Source organism: Tetrao urogallus, assembly GCF_951394365.1.
Source record: "Tetrao urogallus genome assembly, chromosome: 2".
In the NCBI taxonomy this organism is placed as follows: domain Eukaryota; kingdom Metazoa; phylum Chordata; class Aves; order Galliformes; family Phasianidae; genus Tetrao; species Tetrao urogallus.
In genome coordinates this window covers 87,534,445-87,547,271 of record NC_136814.1, presented here as the reverse complement: position 1 = coordinate 87,547,271, position 12,827 = coordinate 87,534,445, and the positions used below count along the sequence as shown (strand labels likewise).

General features: G+C 34.7%; 1 protein-coding gene across 1 annotated transcript in view; it reads left to right on the top strand.

The window, feature by feature from the left end:
- Nucleotides 1–12,827, top strand: part of MCPH1 (microcephalin 1) — a gene marked incomplete at its 3' end in the record, with an annotated part of 118,819 nt that overhangs the window by 6,251 nt on the left and 99,741 nt on the right. The window contains exons 3-8 of the mRNA XM_079550864.1: nucleotides 137–212; nucleotides 750–870; nucleotides 1,162–1,302; nucleotides 2,863–2,955; nucleotides 5,583–5,786; nucleotides 12,540–12,652. Of these exons, the coding sequence (XP_079406990.1) occupies nucleotides 137–212; nucleotides 750–870; nucleotides 1,162–1,302; nucleotides 2,863–2,955; nucleotides 5,583–5,786; nucleotides 12,540–12,652 (748 nt within the window). The remainder of the gene's footprint in view (nucleotides 1–136; nucleotides 213–749; nucleotides 871–1,161; nucleotides 1,303–2,862; nucleotides 2,956–5,582; nucleotides 5,787–12,539; nucleotides 12,653–12,827) is intronic.

Here is a 12,827-nt window from a genome sequence, read left to right as displayed (position 1 = left end):
TTAGCATTGCAGTAGTTATGCTAAGAATTCTTGGAAAGGGTTTAATGAATGCTGAACTCAAGTAGTTGTTTTTTTTTTTCCAGCAAAAGTTCTCATTCTTAAAAACTAAATATGACAGCTCTATTTTATTACACAGATGTCGAGAGACTGGAGTACGTGTTGATGAATCTTTGTTTCCTGCAGTATACAATAATGAGGGCTTACCACTAAAAGTGAGTAAAACTCTAATAGCCTGACCTTGAGCATTTGAACAGTTGATTTTCAGAGCTTCCTGTAAACTCTGAGTAGGTTTTGAAAGATAATAATTGAGTGTTTATATTGGTGTATAAAGAGGTGAAGATTTAAACAACGACAAAATGATCTGCTAATCCAGATCAGCTAACTGCAGTGTACCTTGTGTTTTATTGAGTTGTGACAAGTACTAAAATCCTCGTTTTGAGGAGGAAAAGGCACAACTTTTGAGCAGTAACTTTGCTACAAACAAACAAGAAAAAAAAGAAAAAAAAGTTGATAGCTTCATCTCCCTTTTATTAAAATCTGATTAAAAATATCTATTAATCCTTTGTCATTTTATATTACAATTTGTTTTGGAAAATGTTAACTTTGCAATTATGTAGAACTGTTAAAGAAGTGATTATAAACCAGTGTTAAACACTGATCATAAATACTGTGTTAAAATGGTAGGGAGAAAGGAAGTCTAGTTAGGAGAGGTTTTAACCATATACTTGATAGTTTTACATGTCTTCTAGCACAAATGTATGCAGCCAAAGGACTTTGTTGAGAAAACTCCAGAAAATGATAGAAAACTGCAGAGAAGACTGGACCAGATGGCTAAGGAATTAGCTCAACAAAGGATAGGAATTAATGCAGGTAAGAATTTCTTTGGACTAGTATTCAAATATCTTAGTTATTTCTTGGAAGCCCTTAAAGTTAATGAATTTTTGAGGATTTGTTTCTTTCTTTCTTTTTATGTTTTTGTGCACATCACTGTAACGGATAAAGTTGATTTACATTTTACAGAATTGTTTGCAAATTTGTGTTTTGTTGGAGTTGTTTTTTTTTTTTTTAAACAAAGCAGTACTCAATCTGCAGCTGTTGTAGTACAAATTGTTATTAGAAATTATTATAAGTAATTAATAATGTACAATATTTTTTGCATAGAAACTGATATACCGGTTTTACTGTTTGAAGATGATGGTTCACTTGTGTATAGCCCCGTTTCTAAAATAAGAAATCAATGCAGTGAAATGGAAAGAAGAATAAATGAGATGAAGGAGAAAAGAGAAAATCTGTCTCCTACAGGTAAGAAGTTAAACTTTATTTATTCATGAGCATACACAAATGGACACCATTTTTATTGCTGCACTTTTTGCCATGCTTTTTCTGCTGTCTCTCGGATTTACTCTTACTGTACTTTTCTTGAAATATTTAATTACCTAGACTCAGAATGGAAATATCTGAATAGAATTGTGTAAGATAAAGCCACTGAAATCAGTTAGCATTAATCATTATGTCGGTAGCATTTTGCGAGACAATAGCCCATAACTCATGTGAAATGAATGCTGACTGTTCAGAGCTTTGAATCCCACTAAAATGCAAAGGGATACTGATCTAAATGATGCATGCAGAACGGGTGCTGCTTCTTTCTTTTACAGTCTGGAATTAGAGCTGTCACTATGCCTATTTTGTACCTGATGCTTTGTTTTATGATTTGACCTGAATGCCTCTTAAATATGATGATTGAACCTAAAATTTAAGTATATTTTTTCTTTCTAAGTCATTTGGATTTGAACTGATCCTAGAATCTGTAAGTTCTTAAAACTCATCTCTTGTGTATATTCTGTGCCTCTGACCACCATAGCTGCAGGGTCACTGCACAGTACTCCCTTCTTCTCAAGTTTTGCATTTCTGTATTGAAAGTGACATAAGATGACAAGGAAGACAACTTTAACAAAATGGAATTTCTTAATCGTAATACAAATAAGGAATAATAATGACTAAAATAGACTTTTAGGTTTGTAATTTGCTATTATAACTTGGTTGAACTTTATAGCAAGATTCTAAATCTTATTTCCTATTAAATTCTAATGCAAATCCCATAGTTAACAAAGATTGTAATGTTATTACTTCCACACCAACAGTTTGAAAAGGAGTTCCAAAATGCTAAGGCACCTGTTCACATGCTGAAGAATGGGATTTAAGTAACAAAAAAAGACCTAAGTGAATAAAAACCAGTTGACTTGAAAATGCAGATCTTGGTGACTTAAATCTAGACTCCAGTTTTCAAATAATTTATCAGTGCTTGTGTTGTCTCACCGTAGGGAAAAATCTGTAGCATTTGAAGTTTCAAGAAATCTGTCAAACAAACTGTCATTTTATGCCTCCAAATAAAATTTTGAAAGGAAATTATAGAAGCAGTTATACACTGATGAAAAATTAAATCTTATTTATTTTAGCATGGCTTGTATTTGTTTTTTCTTGCATTTTTAAGGTAATACTTCCAAGGGTTTTGAAAAGCATTTCTGCTGTATGGAGACATCTCTACTAGCTGTGGAAGTTACCAGATTCTTTGGTTAAAACATCTCAACTGACTTAGAAGCACCCATAATGTTTCATCAGTAGTATTCTTTCATTTCAGAAAAATATGGTGCTGAGTTTTCTAGAAGAAATTTGATTCATTTGAAAAACATAATAAATTTTTTGTGAGTAAATAAGTTTGAGATACTGTTAAGCAGTCTATAATTAGTTGTTGAAGCACCCACATCTCTTAAGATTGAACTGTTTTTGAGATATGAATAGATGGTGTAGAAACTTGTATGTCTGCACGTAGAGCTGACTGATTTATCATTTGCAAATTCCTAGCTTCCCAAAAGTTTCAAGCACCTCTATGTTGCTCACAAGGAGACTGCCCATTGTCTACCTCTGTAACTAACTCAGAAGACCCATTATTGCAAGGTAACTATCTCAACTTTACTTACATGTTAGAGAATTTAAACATGATACATGATCTGTATATCTTATTTTAGTATACTAATCTATCACCATTCAAAATAGGACTTTTTATGTTTGTTCTGTTACTTATATTTAAAGTTGAATTATTTTAGTTTTCTGCTAATTGGCAGAATATGCAGGAGTAATTCAAGGAACTGGAGCAAGAGAAGTCACGCTGCGTAAATGTTGTGCCTTACTGCTGCATTGCCTGTGTCACTTTCTTGTGTGACAAGTAATTCTACTCCTTGTTAGTGCCTTCTTGTTCTGGCATGCTGTCAGTTTACTGATATAGGAATTTTGCAGCACTGCATTAAGCTCCCCAGGGAGCCACCATCACTGGATGTGTTTAAAAACCGTTTGGATGTGGTGCTCAGGGATGTGATTTAGTGGAGGGTGATTTAGAGTTAGGGTAGTATGATTAGGTTATGGTTGGACTTGATGATCTGTAAGGTCTTTTCCACCCTGAGCAACTCCATAATTCTGTGTATGGAACAAAGAGTTTAGTGATGTGATGTGAAAACAAAGTGAACTGAATAAAAAATAAAACTCACAAAACTGATCTGTCTTATAAATTTTCAAATGAAAAATCTGAAAACCTAATGCATTCTCCAGCTTAAGTATTCAGAAAGTGACATATATTAAGGTTCTTGTACTCAGTGCTTTAGATTTTAGTGTCTGTGTTTTGAGGTAGTAGCAGGACGTAAGACAGAGAATGATTGTGAAAGTTGTTAAGCTACATCTGTGGGTTTCTTAACAACATTAAGAAATAATGTCCACAATGTGTGGTGTACTTCATACTGCATGTCTACTGTCAGAACAAAAAGATAAAGATGGATTTTAGTAGAAAAGTAAGAAGTCAGCTTTTGGAATTCATAATGAAGACCATTTGATTGGACTGCCTTCTTCATTCTCCTCCACCAGAAAAGTGTATATCTTTTTTTTTTTAAATGTTGTACTGACATCATACAGAAAATCTGTCATGCTGTCTTATATGAGAACAGAGGCAAAATCATACACAGTGGTATCCTGACACAGCTAGATATGTCTTCATGCAATTTCAGAAAGAAGTAGTAACTTGATACTGGAAGTAGCATAATTATATCACTGAACTCTTTTATCTCAGTAAATTGGTTGTGTGCTGATAAGGTTAAACATCGATTTGAGCACTTTACCTTGAATATGCCCCTGTAGCATTACAGCTGCACTATAGATTTTTATATTACAAGGGATGCTTTGAAAGTAATGCGCTCTATTTTATTATGTTGGACCACGATGTGAGAGGTTGAACCTTCTCACTAGTACTCCATTACATTTTGTTGCCATGTGACAGATGGCAGCAGAGGGGCAGTCTGACAAAATGATGTCTGACATGAAGTGTGTATGCAGCATACATGTGTCACTGAATTCCTCCAAGTGGAGGAAGTGGCACCTACTGACATTCATCAGTGCTTGCTGAACAGTTATGGAGACCAAACAGTGGATGTGAGCACAGCAAGGTGGTATGTTTCAATAATGATGCTGTCATAGCAGCTGTGAAATACTGGGTCACTCCTGCTAGTGCAGATTACTATGAGTGGAGTACGCAGGCTCTTGTTTGTCGCTGGCAATAATGCACAGTTAATGGTGGTGACTATGCTGAAAAATAATGTGTTGTAGCTAAGAATTTGTTCTATGAAATAGTGTCCTTATGCTCTTTGTATCTGTTGTAGTTCCCATGGAAATAAATAGGAGCCTTTACTTTTGGAGCTATCCTCTATATCCCTGATAATAGTCAGTGTAGTTTCCATCTCTGATAGTCAGTCATGGTGACCCTTTGTTTGTAAGGCTTATGAGAGTGCGTTGGTTGACATTTCAATTGCAGCTTAATTCAGAATGTACCAAAATATACCATATGTTTAATTCATTATTAATATTTAGTGAGGAAATAAGATTGCTGTTTTCCCTGAAACCTACAGCAGCACTAACAAAGGGAGTACTGCTGAAACTTTGCACTCAACATACATTTGTTGTAAAAATAGAGTATAGAAAATTGTATGGAACATCTGGATTCTTAAAACTGTATTTTCAATAATCAAAGATGCAAGCCTATTTCAGAGGAATTTACTGTGAAGAGTTATGAATGGTTTCTTTTTATTATCTCCCAAAATAATTTCTTTAGAATAACTGAAATATGTTATCTTTTTCCACATTGTTTTCTTTTATTACAGTACGTAGATTGTGATATTATTGTGTATTTAATTTCTTCATAACTCTGGGAAAACTACAAGAAGATGAGCAAAAATGATTATATAGATTCCAGCTAACTCTATCAATATAAAATCATGCTGCTTTTCTCACACATTAGAGATTTTCTCTGCTTTGTTTTAAGATAGGGTTTGTAAATAACACATAGGAATACATGATAGTAAAACCTATTGCAGCTTCTCATCAATATACCTTGTTTCTGTTTAATGACTTGGTCACTGAACAGTCAGGTAAGTGGCTATATCTTTGCTTTCTCCTTTCAATAATTTCATATGTGTTTCACTTAGAAATTTTGTTCTGTTTCTGTTTTCTCAACTGTTTATTTTGCTACTTTTCATATTTTACAGGAGAAAAAAAGAAAGACTGCTTAAACTCAAGCTGTGATGACTTTTTCGGAACTATTACATCAAAGAGACAGAAAAAAGACGTAGAAAACATCTGCGATACTCAGACTCATACTCACGTTTCTATGAGTGCTTCAGTGAATTCTCCCTCATGTGGCTGTGACCAGAAGAGCTTAATCCAGAAGCAATCTAGCAGAAGAACCTTAGGTAAAAAGCAGATTTTGCAGAATACTTTGCATGATAATTTGTATTTAGAAATAAAAGATCTAGAAAAGTTTTCAGAACAAAACCATAAGGATGGAAGTACAATGACTACTTTAGTTGCAAACAAAACTTATCTTCTGCAGATCAAGGACTTGGTTCGTACTGCTCCTTCCCAAAAAACTGCTGAGTTAATTACTGTTAATAGTGCTTTGAATGACAGTCTCTCTAATTCACTTTTGAGCAGTGAAGAATTAAATACACATTCATTTGATAGAAGGCTTCCTTTTGGCAGAATTGATAGTCTTACAGAACACAGAAAAAGAAATCAACTACAAACACTGTCTAGTTTTAAACTGAGTGCATCAGGGTCTAAAAAGGTGTTCTTGCACTGGGTTACTATGGATAGCAAGGATCTGTGTACTGTCGATGCTTCTTATGAGGACTTCTTTTTCTCATCTGATTTGAATAAAGTCCAGCTACAAGGTCTAAATTAGCCCCGGAATCCTCCTGAAGTTTCTTGCAAAGAATCTTTTAGAGGCATGGGCTCAACTGATAGGTGTTTCTGAAAGCTACATACAATTTTGAGAGAGGTAGAAAAAAGTCTTTTAAAGCAAATTATGCTTTAATAAAGTAGTTTAAACTAGCTGAACATACAGAAATAGTGCCATTAAATTGTATGTCTGATGGTGAAAAAGCTGAAATTGCAGGTCTAGATTAAATTTTGAGAACTATCTGCCTCAGTATGTCCATGCCCATCCTACAGAATCAGCATGAATTGTCATACTCACACTCCTGGTAAGTCTGTACATAGAGACAGAAAACAAAACAGTACCATACTGCATTAGAAGTACTTGTACAACTAAATGCAAAATGTCATTCTCAATGGAAAAATGCTTGAGAATTACACTAAAAGAAAAATATGCTGCAGTCCAGACTTTTACTTAAATGAGTGTGTAGGAGCCAAAAGAACACACATTTGTATTCTCATATACTGCAAGCATAAAGTCATCAGGAGAGAGGGAAATTGGCTTATGAAATGCAACCAAACTGTGAGCTGCCTTCTTCCTTTTACAGAATGCTTGGCATTCTGTAAGCTTTATGCTGCTATTCAGGCTGAAAGAGCTGGGTCTGTTTAGCCCAGAGAGGGGAAGGCTTTTGGGAAGCTTGTTCACTGCCTTTCAATATATAAAGGAATTTATAAGAAGTAAGGTGACACACTCTTTAACGTGTTCTACCCTGGAGACATTTGAAGTCAGACTGGACCAAGCTCTGAGCAGTTTGATCTAGCTGTAGATGTCCCTGTTCATTGCAGGGGAGTTGGACTGCATAACCTTTAAAGGTCCCTTCCAACTCAATTAATTCTGTCATTCTGCTCAAGTCTTGTTTAAGGTAGCAAGTTCTTCATCCTTTTAATGTTATGATACTTGTGTAAACTGTCTACAAGTAACTATTAAGCATAGCATTCCCTGTTAAAATTATTCTTATTTCACCATTTAAAATTACTGTTAAAGGCACAAAATCTCTAATGGGAAATAAACCCAACAATTTCTAACTTTTGCTATAATGAAGAGTGATTTTGACATCTGAAGGCACACAGAATCATATAATACTGAGTTGGAATGGTCCCTAGAAGATTGAGTCTATATCCTTCACCTGGGGCAGCTGAACAATGTGTGAAGTAAGCATCTCTTTCAGTTATGGCTTTGTTTATATGGAGCTGATCTTTGCTTTTAATAACAATTTTAAGATTATTATTTATACTTGAGCATTCTTAATTTAGTTTAGCATAAATTCTTCCAATGCAAATATATACTAGAATGTTAAGTCTTGGCAACTCAGGAAAATTCTATAATGGTACTGTGAAAATGCTCAGTTGCGATAATTTTCCGTTAGGCGAAGATCTCGGGAAAGCAACAACGTTTTTATTTGTTATTGCAATAGTGGGCACGTACACCCCTGTGGCAAAGGAGAAAACAGGCGCTTGATCAGCGACACACTTCTCATTATACACTTTTTCTTTTTCCTCCCATCACGGGTAGTTACTTTCATGTTGCCCTATTGGCTAGGTACTCCAGGTTTACAGTCTAAGCAATACATCCACTTTTCCATATGAAGTCTATCACCAATCTATTGTTTTTAGGATCATTCCATACATTTCTATGGATACAGGAGGATAATATTCCTTGAAGCTGTTATACCTGTTTTATTCTGTACCAGGCTTCCTTAGTCTGCTCTCCACTTTTGCTTCTCTTACTACTTATGAAAGCCATGTTTAATTTTACATTTATTTAACAGTCCTCCCTTGTGTATTCCTTCACAAAAGCTCAACATTATTCATGTTTTGATCACACTGGGTATTGCTAAAGCCTTCTGGAATTTATTTCTTACCCTGGCCAGGATGTCCTAGTCTCCGCTCTATTCCACTGCTCAACATCTTTCTTGCAAACAACCACCTGTGCATTCATTGTAACCTACACAGCCATTTTGTAAGAGTGTTAGAAGTTCAGTTGGGGCCTATACTTTGCTGTTGGATGTATCTATTGCAAAAACAAAAAACTTTCACGAAGCATCAATGCATTATATAAAATTTATTATTTAAAGGGCAGAACAATTTTGGTTTCACGCTTATGAAATCCATTCACTGGAAATATTACAGGGTAACTGTGTATTTATCAGTGGGAATTGAGCTGACTTGCTCTTTTGGGTTCTTTACATCTGTGTACATTGCTATATGATATTTAACAAACAATAAAATAGATGCAGGTTTACATTATATAAGTGTACCCACAAATGTATGAACCCAATTAGAGTTAATTCTAAATCATGAATTCTAGTGATGAAATTGAGACCAGTATTCTAGCCTGTTACACTTTTATTGGACAACTTGTTTAAGCTCACAGATTTTGGAGGAGAGGATTAAGGAATGGTATTCAGCAAACAAAAGTTACCAGACACTTTTCTTTTCAATCCTTTCTGGTTACAAGCTCATATGAAAATAGAAGAGATCAGTAATAAAAACTGAATTGTATTTTCACTGTTAATGGAAATTTTGTGGAAGAAAATTAAAATCGTGTTTTAAACTTCTAACTGTGACACTGTAAAATGTAATCATGAATATTGATTAAATATGGTTTTAATACGTTCTGATGTTTATTTTCTAATATTTATTTTCCTTATTTCACGTCCATGTTAATTAGTAAATAAATAGTAGATTGCTTTGTTTATATGTTTTACATGGTTTGAAAATGGGTAAATAGTATATTATTACTTACCCCTTACATATGTATGGTTAGGAGTGATAAAATGTTCATTGTAAGATTGACTCAATGTCTGTATATGTTTAAATATCTAGCATTTTTCTTGCCCAGTTTTTAAGTTAGTGGCACTCCTACACGTCTTTAATGACAAGATGTAACATTTGATAAGCATTCTCTTTACAGACTAGTTTTACTCTTTGATTTTAAAGTAGAAATTTAACTGCTGGGTTTGCATGCCTAGATTTCTAGCAGTTGCAGGATGAGCAAAATGGTGGCTTTGAGTTTAAGCTTATGGATATACAATGTTGCTGTTGTGAAGGTTGACAATCTGTGTCATTAGCAGATTTCCTTGTCATTCATGTTTTAAATCACGCCCAGCCTGCAGGTCACATGACAGCTAGAAATGCGGCCCCACAAGACTGTAAATTGTTACCATTATCATGTGATTTGAGCAATACTTTTCATGAATATAATGTGCATAGCTTGAGTACAGGCTGCATAGGCAGCAACAGAATGCTATGAGGGGAGGGCACAATGCACTGTTAACTCAGCCTGTCACACTCACCACTGCACTTAATTGAGTCAAAACCAGCATGCCTTACATATGACACGCATGCCACTTGGTGGGTAAAACACCGTGATTGCACACAACTGCCTTTGTGTGTGCCTGTGAAGATACCAATTTTTGTCATTAAGCAGACATGTAAATTTTCTTTCTTAGTTAATAAGCTTCAGCTTGTCTTATTGTGTATAACAATTTCATAAGTTAGTAAGTTAACATGTTTATTAGTTTCCCTAAAACAAGGTCAAGTATCCCTCTAATTTTATGTTTTTGTTGCCCTTTTTTATGCTTTAATACGGATATTTTTTTTTTAAATATGGCCCAGGCAGGCCGTTGGACACCCATGTTATACATCAATTTACCTTGAAATCAGTTCCGTCTGCTTACAGACCTTTGAGTAGGGTTGATGATAAGATAAGCTGGCACATGAACTACACCATTTAGAACGCTAATACTTAAATTCAATGAATTCCCATGACTTAATGTCAAAGCTGTAACAATAAATAATATTAGTTAAAGAGTACAAGACTATTATTATTATGTTTTTAATCATCCTAAAATCACTTAAAGTTGAACTGGATCTAGCATTGTTTCCAGTCTTGACAGTATATTTAAGGCTTAACTGAGTCAATTTAGATATTTATAGTAAATATGGAGAGCAAGATTATCTTAGTTGGCCGAAGGACATGAAGTAAGATCAATTATAGTTTAGTAGGTGTTGTTTAAGACTGAAATAAGGAATTGGAAATATCATTATGTTATTTAGTACAAAAATGATCAAGTTTGATTTAGATGGGTGTGTTTTACCTGAGGTTCTAGGTCTAGAATGTTGAGATAGGTGCTTAATTCATCTAAAATACTGTGCATATCTTTAAAATTAAATTTAATTAATTAATATCATTTTACTTGTCCTTTAAAAACAGTGAGGAATGAAGAAAAGTTATGCTTGGTTCCTTGTTTTTTATCTTCACAAAAACTTAATTGTAATGTATTAAAACAAGAAGGACAACTATTTCAAAATAGAGTTAAAGGTTATTTTGATGTTGAATTTATAAAGTCTGATGACACTTGCCATAAAAGTATAGAATAGTAGATGTGACGTAACTTAATTGCAGTGACACTTTAAGATATTCATAAAGGAGAACACTACAGATAAAGCTTATAATAAAAGTTTATGATTTTACTGAACAAAAACTAGCACATAGTATCTAACCGTTACTTGCTTTTTAACTCAAAATATCAAAGGGATTTTTGAAGATAATATTCTGTTTCTAAACTTCTCACTGGTGATAAATGATCGTGAATGATGAGAAACTTAAATTGTAAATTAAAGCCATTCTGTTGTTGTAATTTGTTGTAATAATCGAGAGACATCTCAGTTATGAAGATGTTAATACCAACCACTGAGCAATGTTTTAGGATTTAGAAGACCTAATCACACAGTGCCATGAGTTTGCTGATTAAATTTATGGATAATAGTGAGTACAGTTGCTTCAAACAATTCTCTCAACCTTATCAGAAATGCCCTAGGAAAAGCTACTGAAGGTGAAAACCTTACTTTTGACTGAGCAACTGTTTCTTAAAAATAATAAGAATAATAATAGTGAGCAGAAACATGGGCAGGGGAAGTAGGAACTGGATGGCCACGAATAACCCTTACTTATGTAGTATGCAGGGTCCTTGAGTTGATAATTTAGAAGATGGACTTTTCCTGCTGTCTTGTAAATGCAGAGAACAAACGAGAATGAAGCCAAACTAGAAAGAGGTCCAACCATCACTGGAACTTTAATCCAAGTCTTTGGATTTAAATCTAAGTGGGGCAAGAATCCCCAAGAATTTTATCATTTAGAAACAAAGTCGACAAATTAAATTTAGTTAATTTAAAAAATAAGTAATGAGAAATACTGCTTTTCGTCGTATATTAGAGTACCTTCTCATGGATGGTGCCTTTTTCTAAATAACAGGATCTATACGCTTGCATGTGCTGTCAATCCTTGCCTGCTAACAGCTTGCTTGATTTGTTTACAAACTGTTGTTTGAAAACACATTTTGGACCCTCAGGATATTTTGGATAAAAACAGTGTGTTCTAAAAGCTCTCATGTTTCAGTAAGGAATATAAAAATATAGCACCAGTGCTTCCAAAATATTTCTTTGTGTATTCACAGAAATGACAAATTTTAAACAAAAAGCTGAGTTGCTCATTCTCTATTTGTGATTAATATGCAGTACTCAAAATATCAGAAATTACAATTAGTTTTATAATTAGTTTATTTAGAAGATGAGAAACTGAAGGATAAAGTCAAGTGCTCGTGTGTCATTTTTCTTTCCATAACTGCAACAATGGAAAAATAACTGGGCTCCCCAGTACAAAAAAGACAGGGATCTGTTGGAAAGAGTCCAGCGGAGGGCCACGAAGATGGTGAAGGGCCTGGAGCATCTCTCCTATGAAGAAAGGCTGAGTGAACTGGGTCTGTTTAGCCTTGACTTTTCAAGACTGAGAGGAGACCTGATCCAGGTCTATAAATATCTAAGGTGTGGGGGGCAGAATGGCGAGGCAGGACTCTTTCAGTGGTGAGTGGAGACAGGACAAGGGGAAACAGCTGGAAACTGCAGCAAAGGAAGTTCCGCACAAACTTCTTTACAGTGAGGTGACGGAGCTCTGGAACAGGCTGCCCAGGGAGGTGGTGGAGTCTCCTTCTGTGGAGATGTTCAAGACCTGCCTGGATGCCTACCTGTGCGACCTGGTGTAGGGAACCTGCTTTGGCAGGGGGGTTGGATTCGATGATCTCTGGAGGTCCCTTCCAACCCCTACAATTCTTTGATTCTGTGAACTGATGCAATTTTTTAAGTTAGATTTTTTTAAAATTGTTCTGAGCTCTATAGAGTGTGGCAGTTTCATTTCATGTTTCTAAATTTGTATTATGCTTGCTTTCTAGGTGATGAAAATTGCGTGTCAGAGTATGATGTTACTTATGGCTCTTGCAAAGTTTTTAATGAACAAAAAAATAAGCACAAAGGGATGGTAAGAAAAAACAGAAGACTCCAAAAGGTCAGTTTAACATATTGTTAAGTTCTTTTTGAAGAATCACTGAGTGCCTTTTTACCTACAAACAGAATATGCATGGTGTATGTATGTTTAAAAGAAAAAACAAAAACATTTCCAAACCTTACTTTCTTTGAAATGTTATGTGAAAGTTGCTCAAAAGCAATTTATATAGCCACTT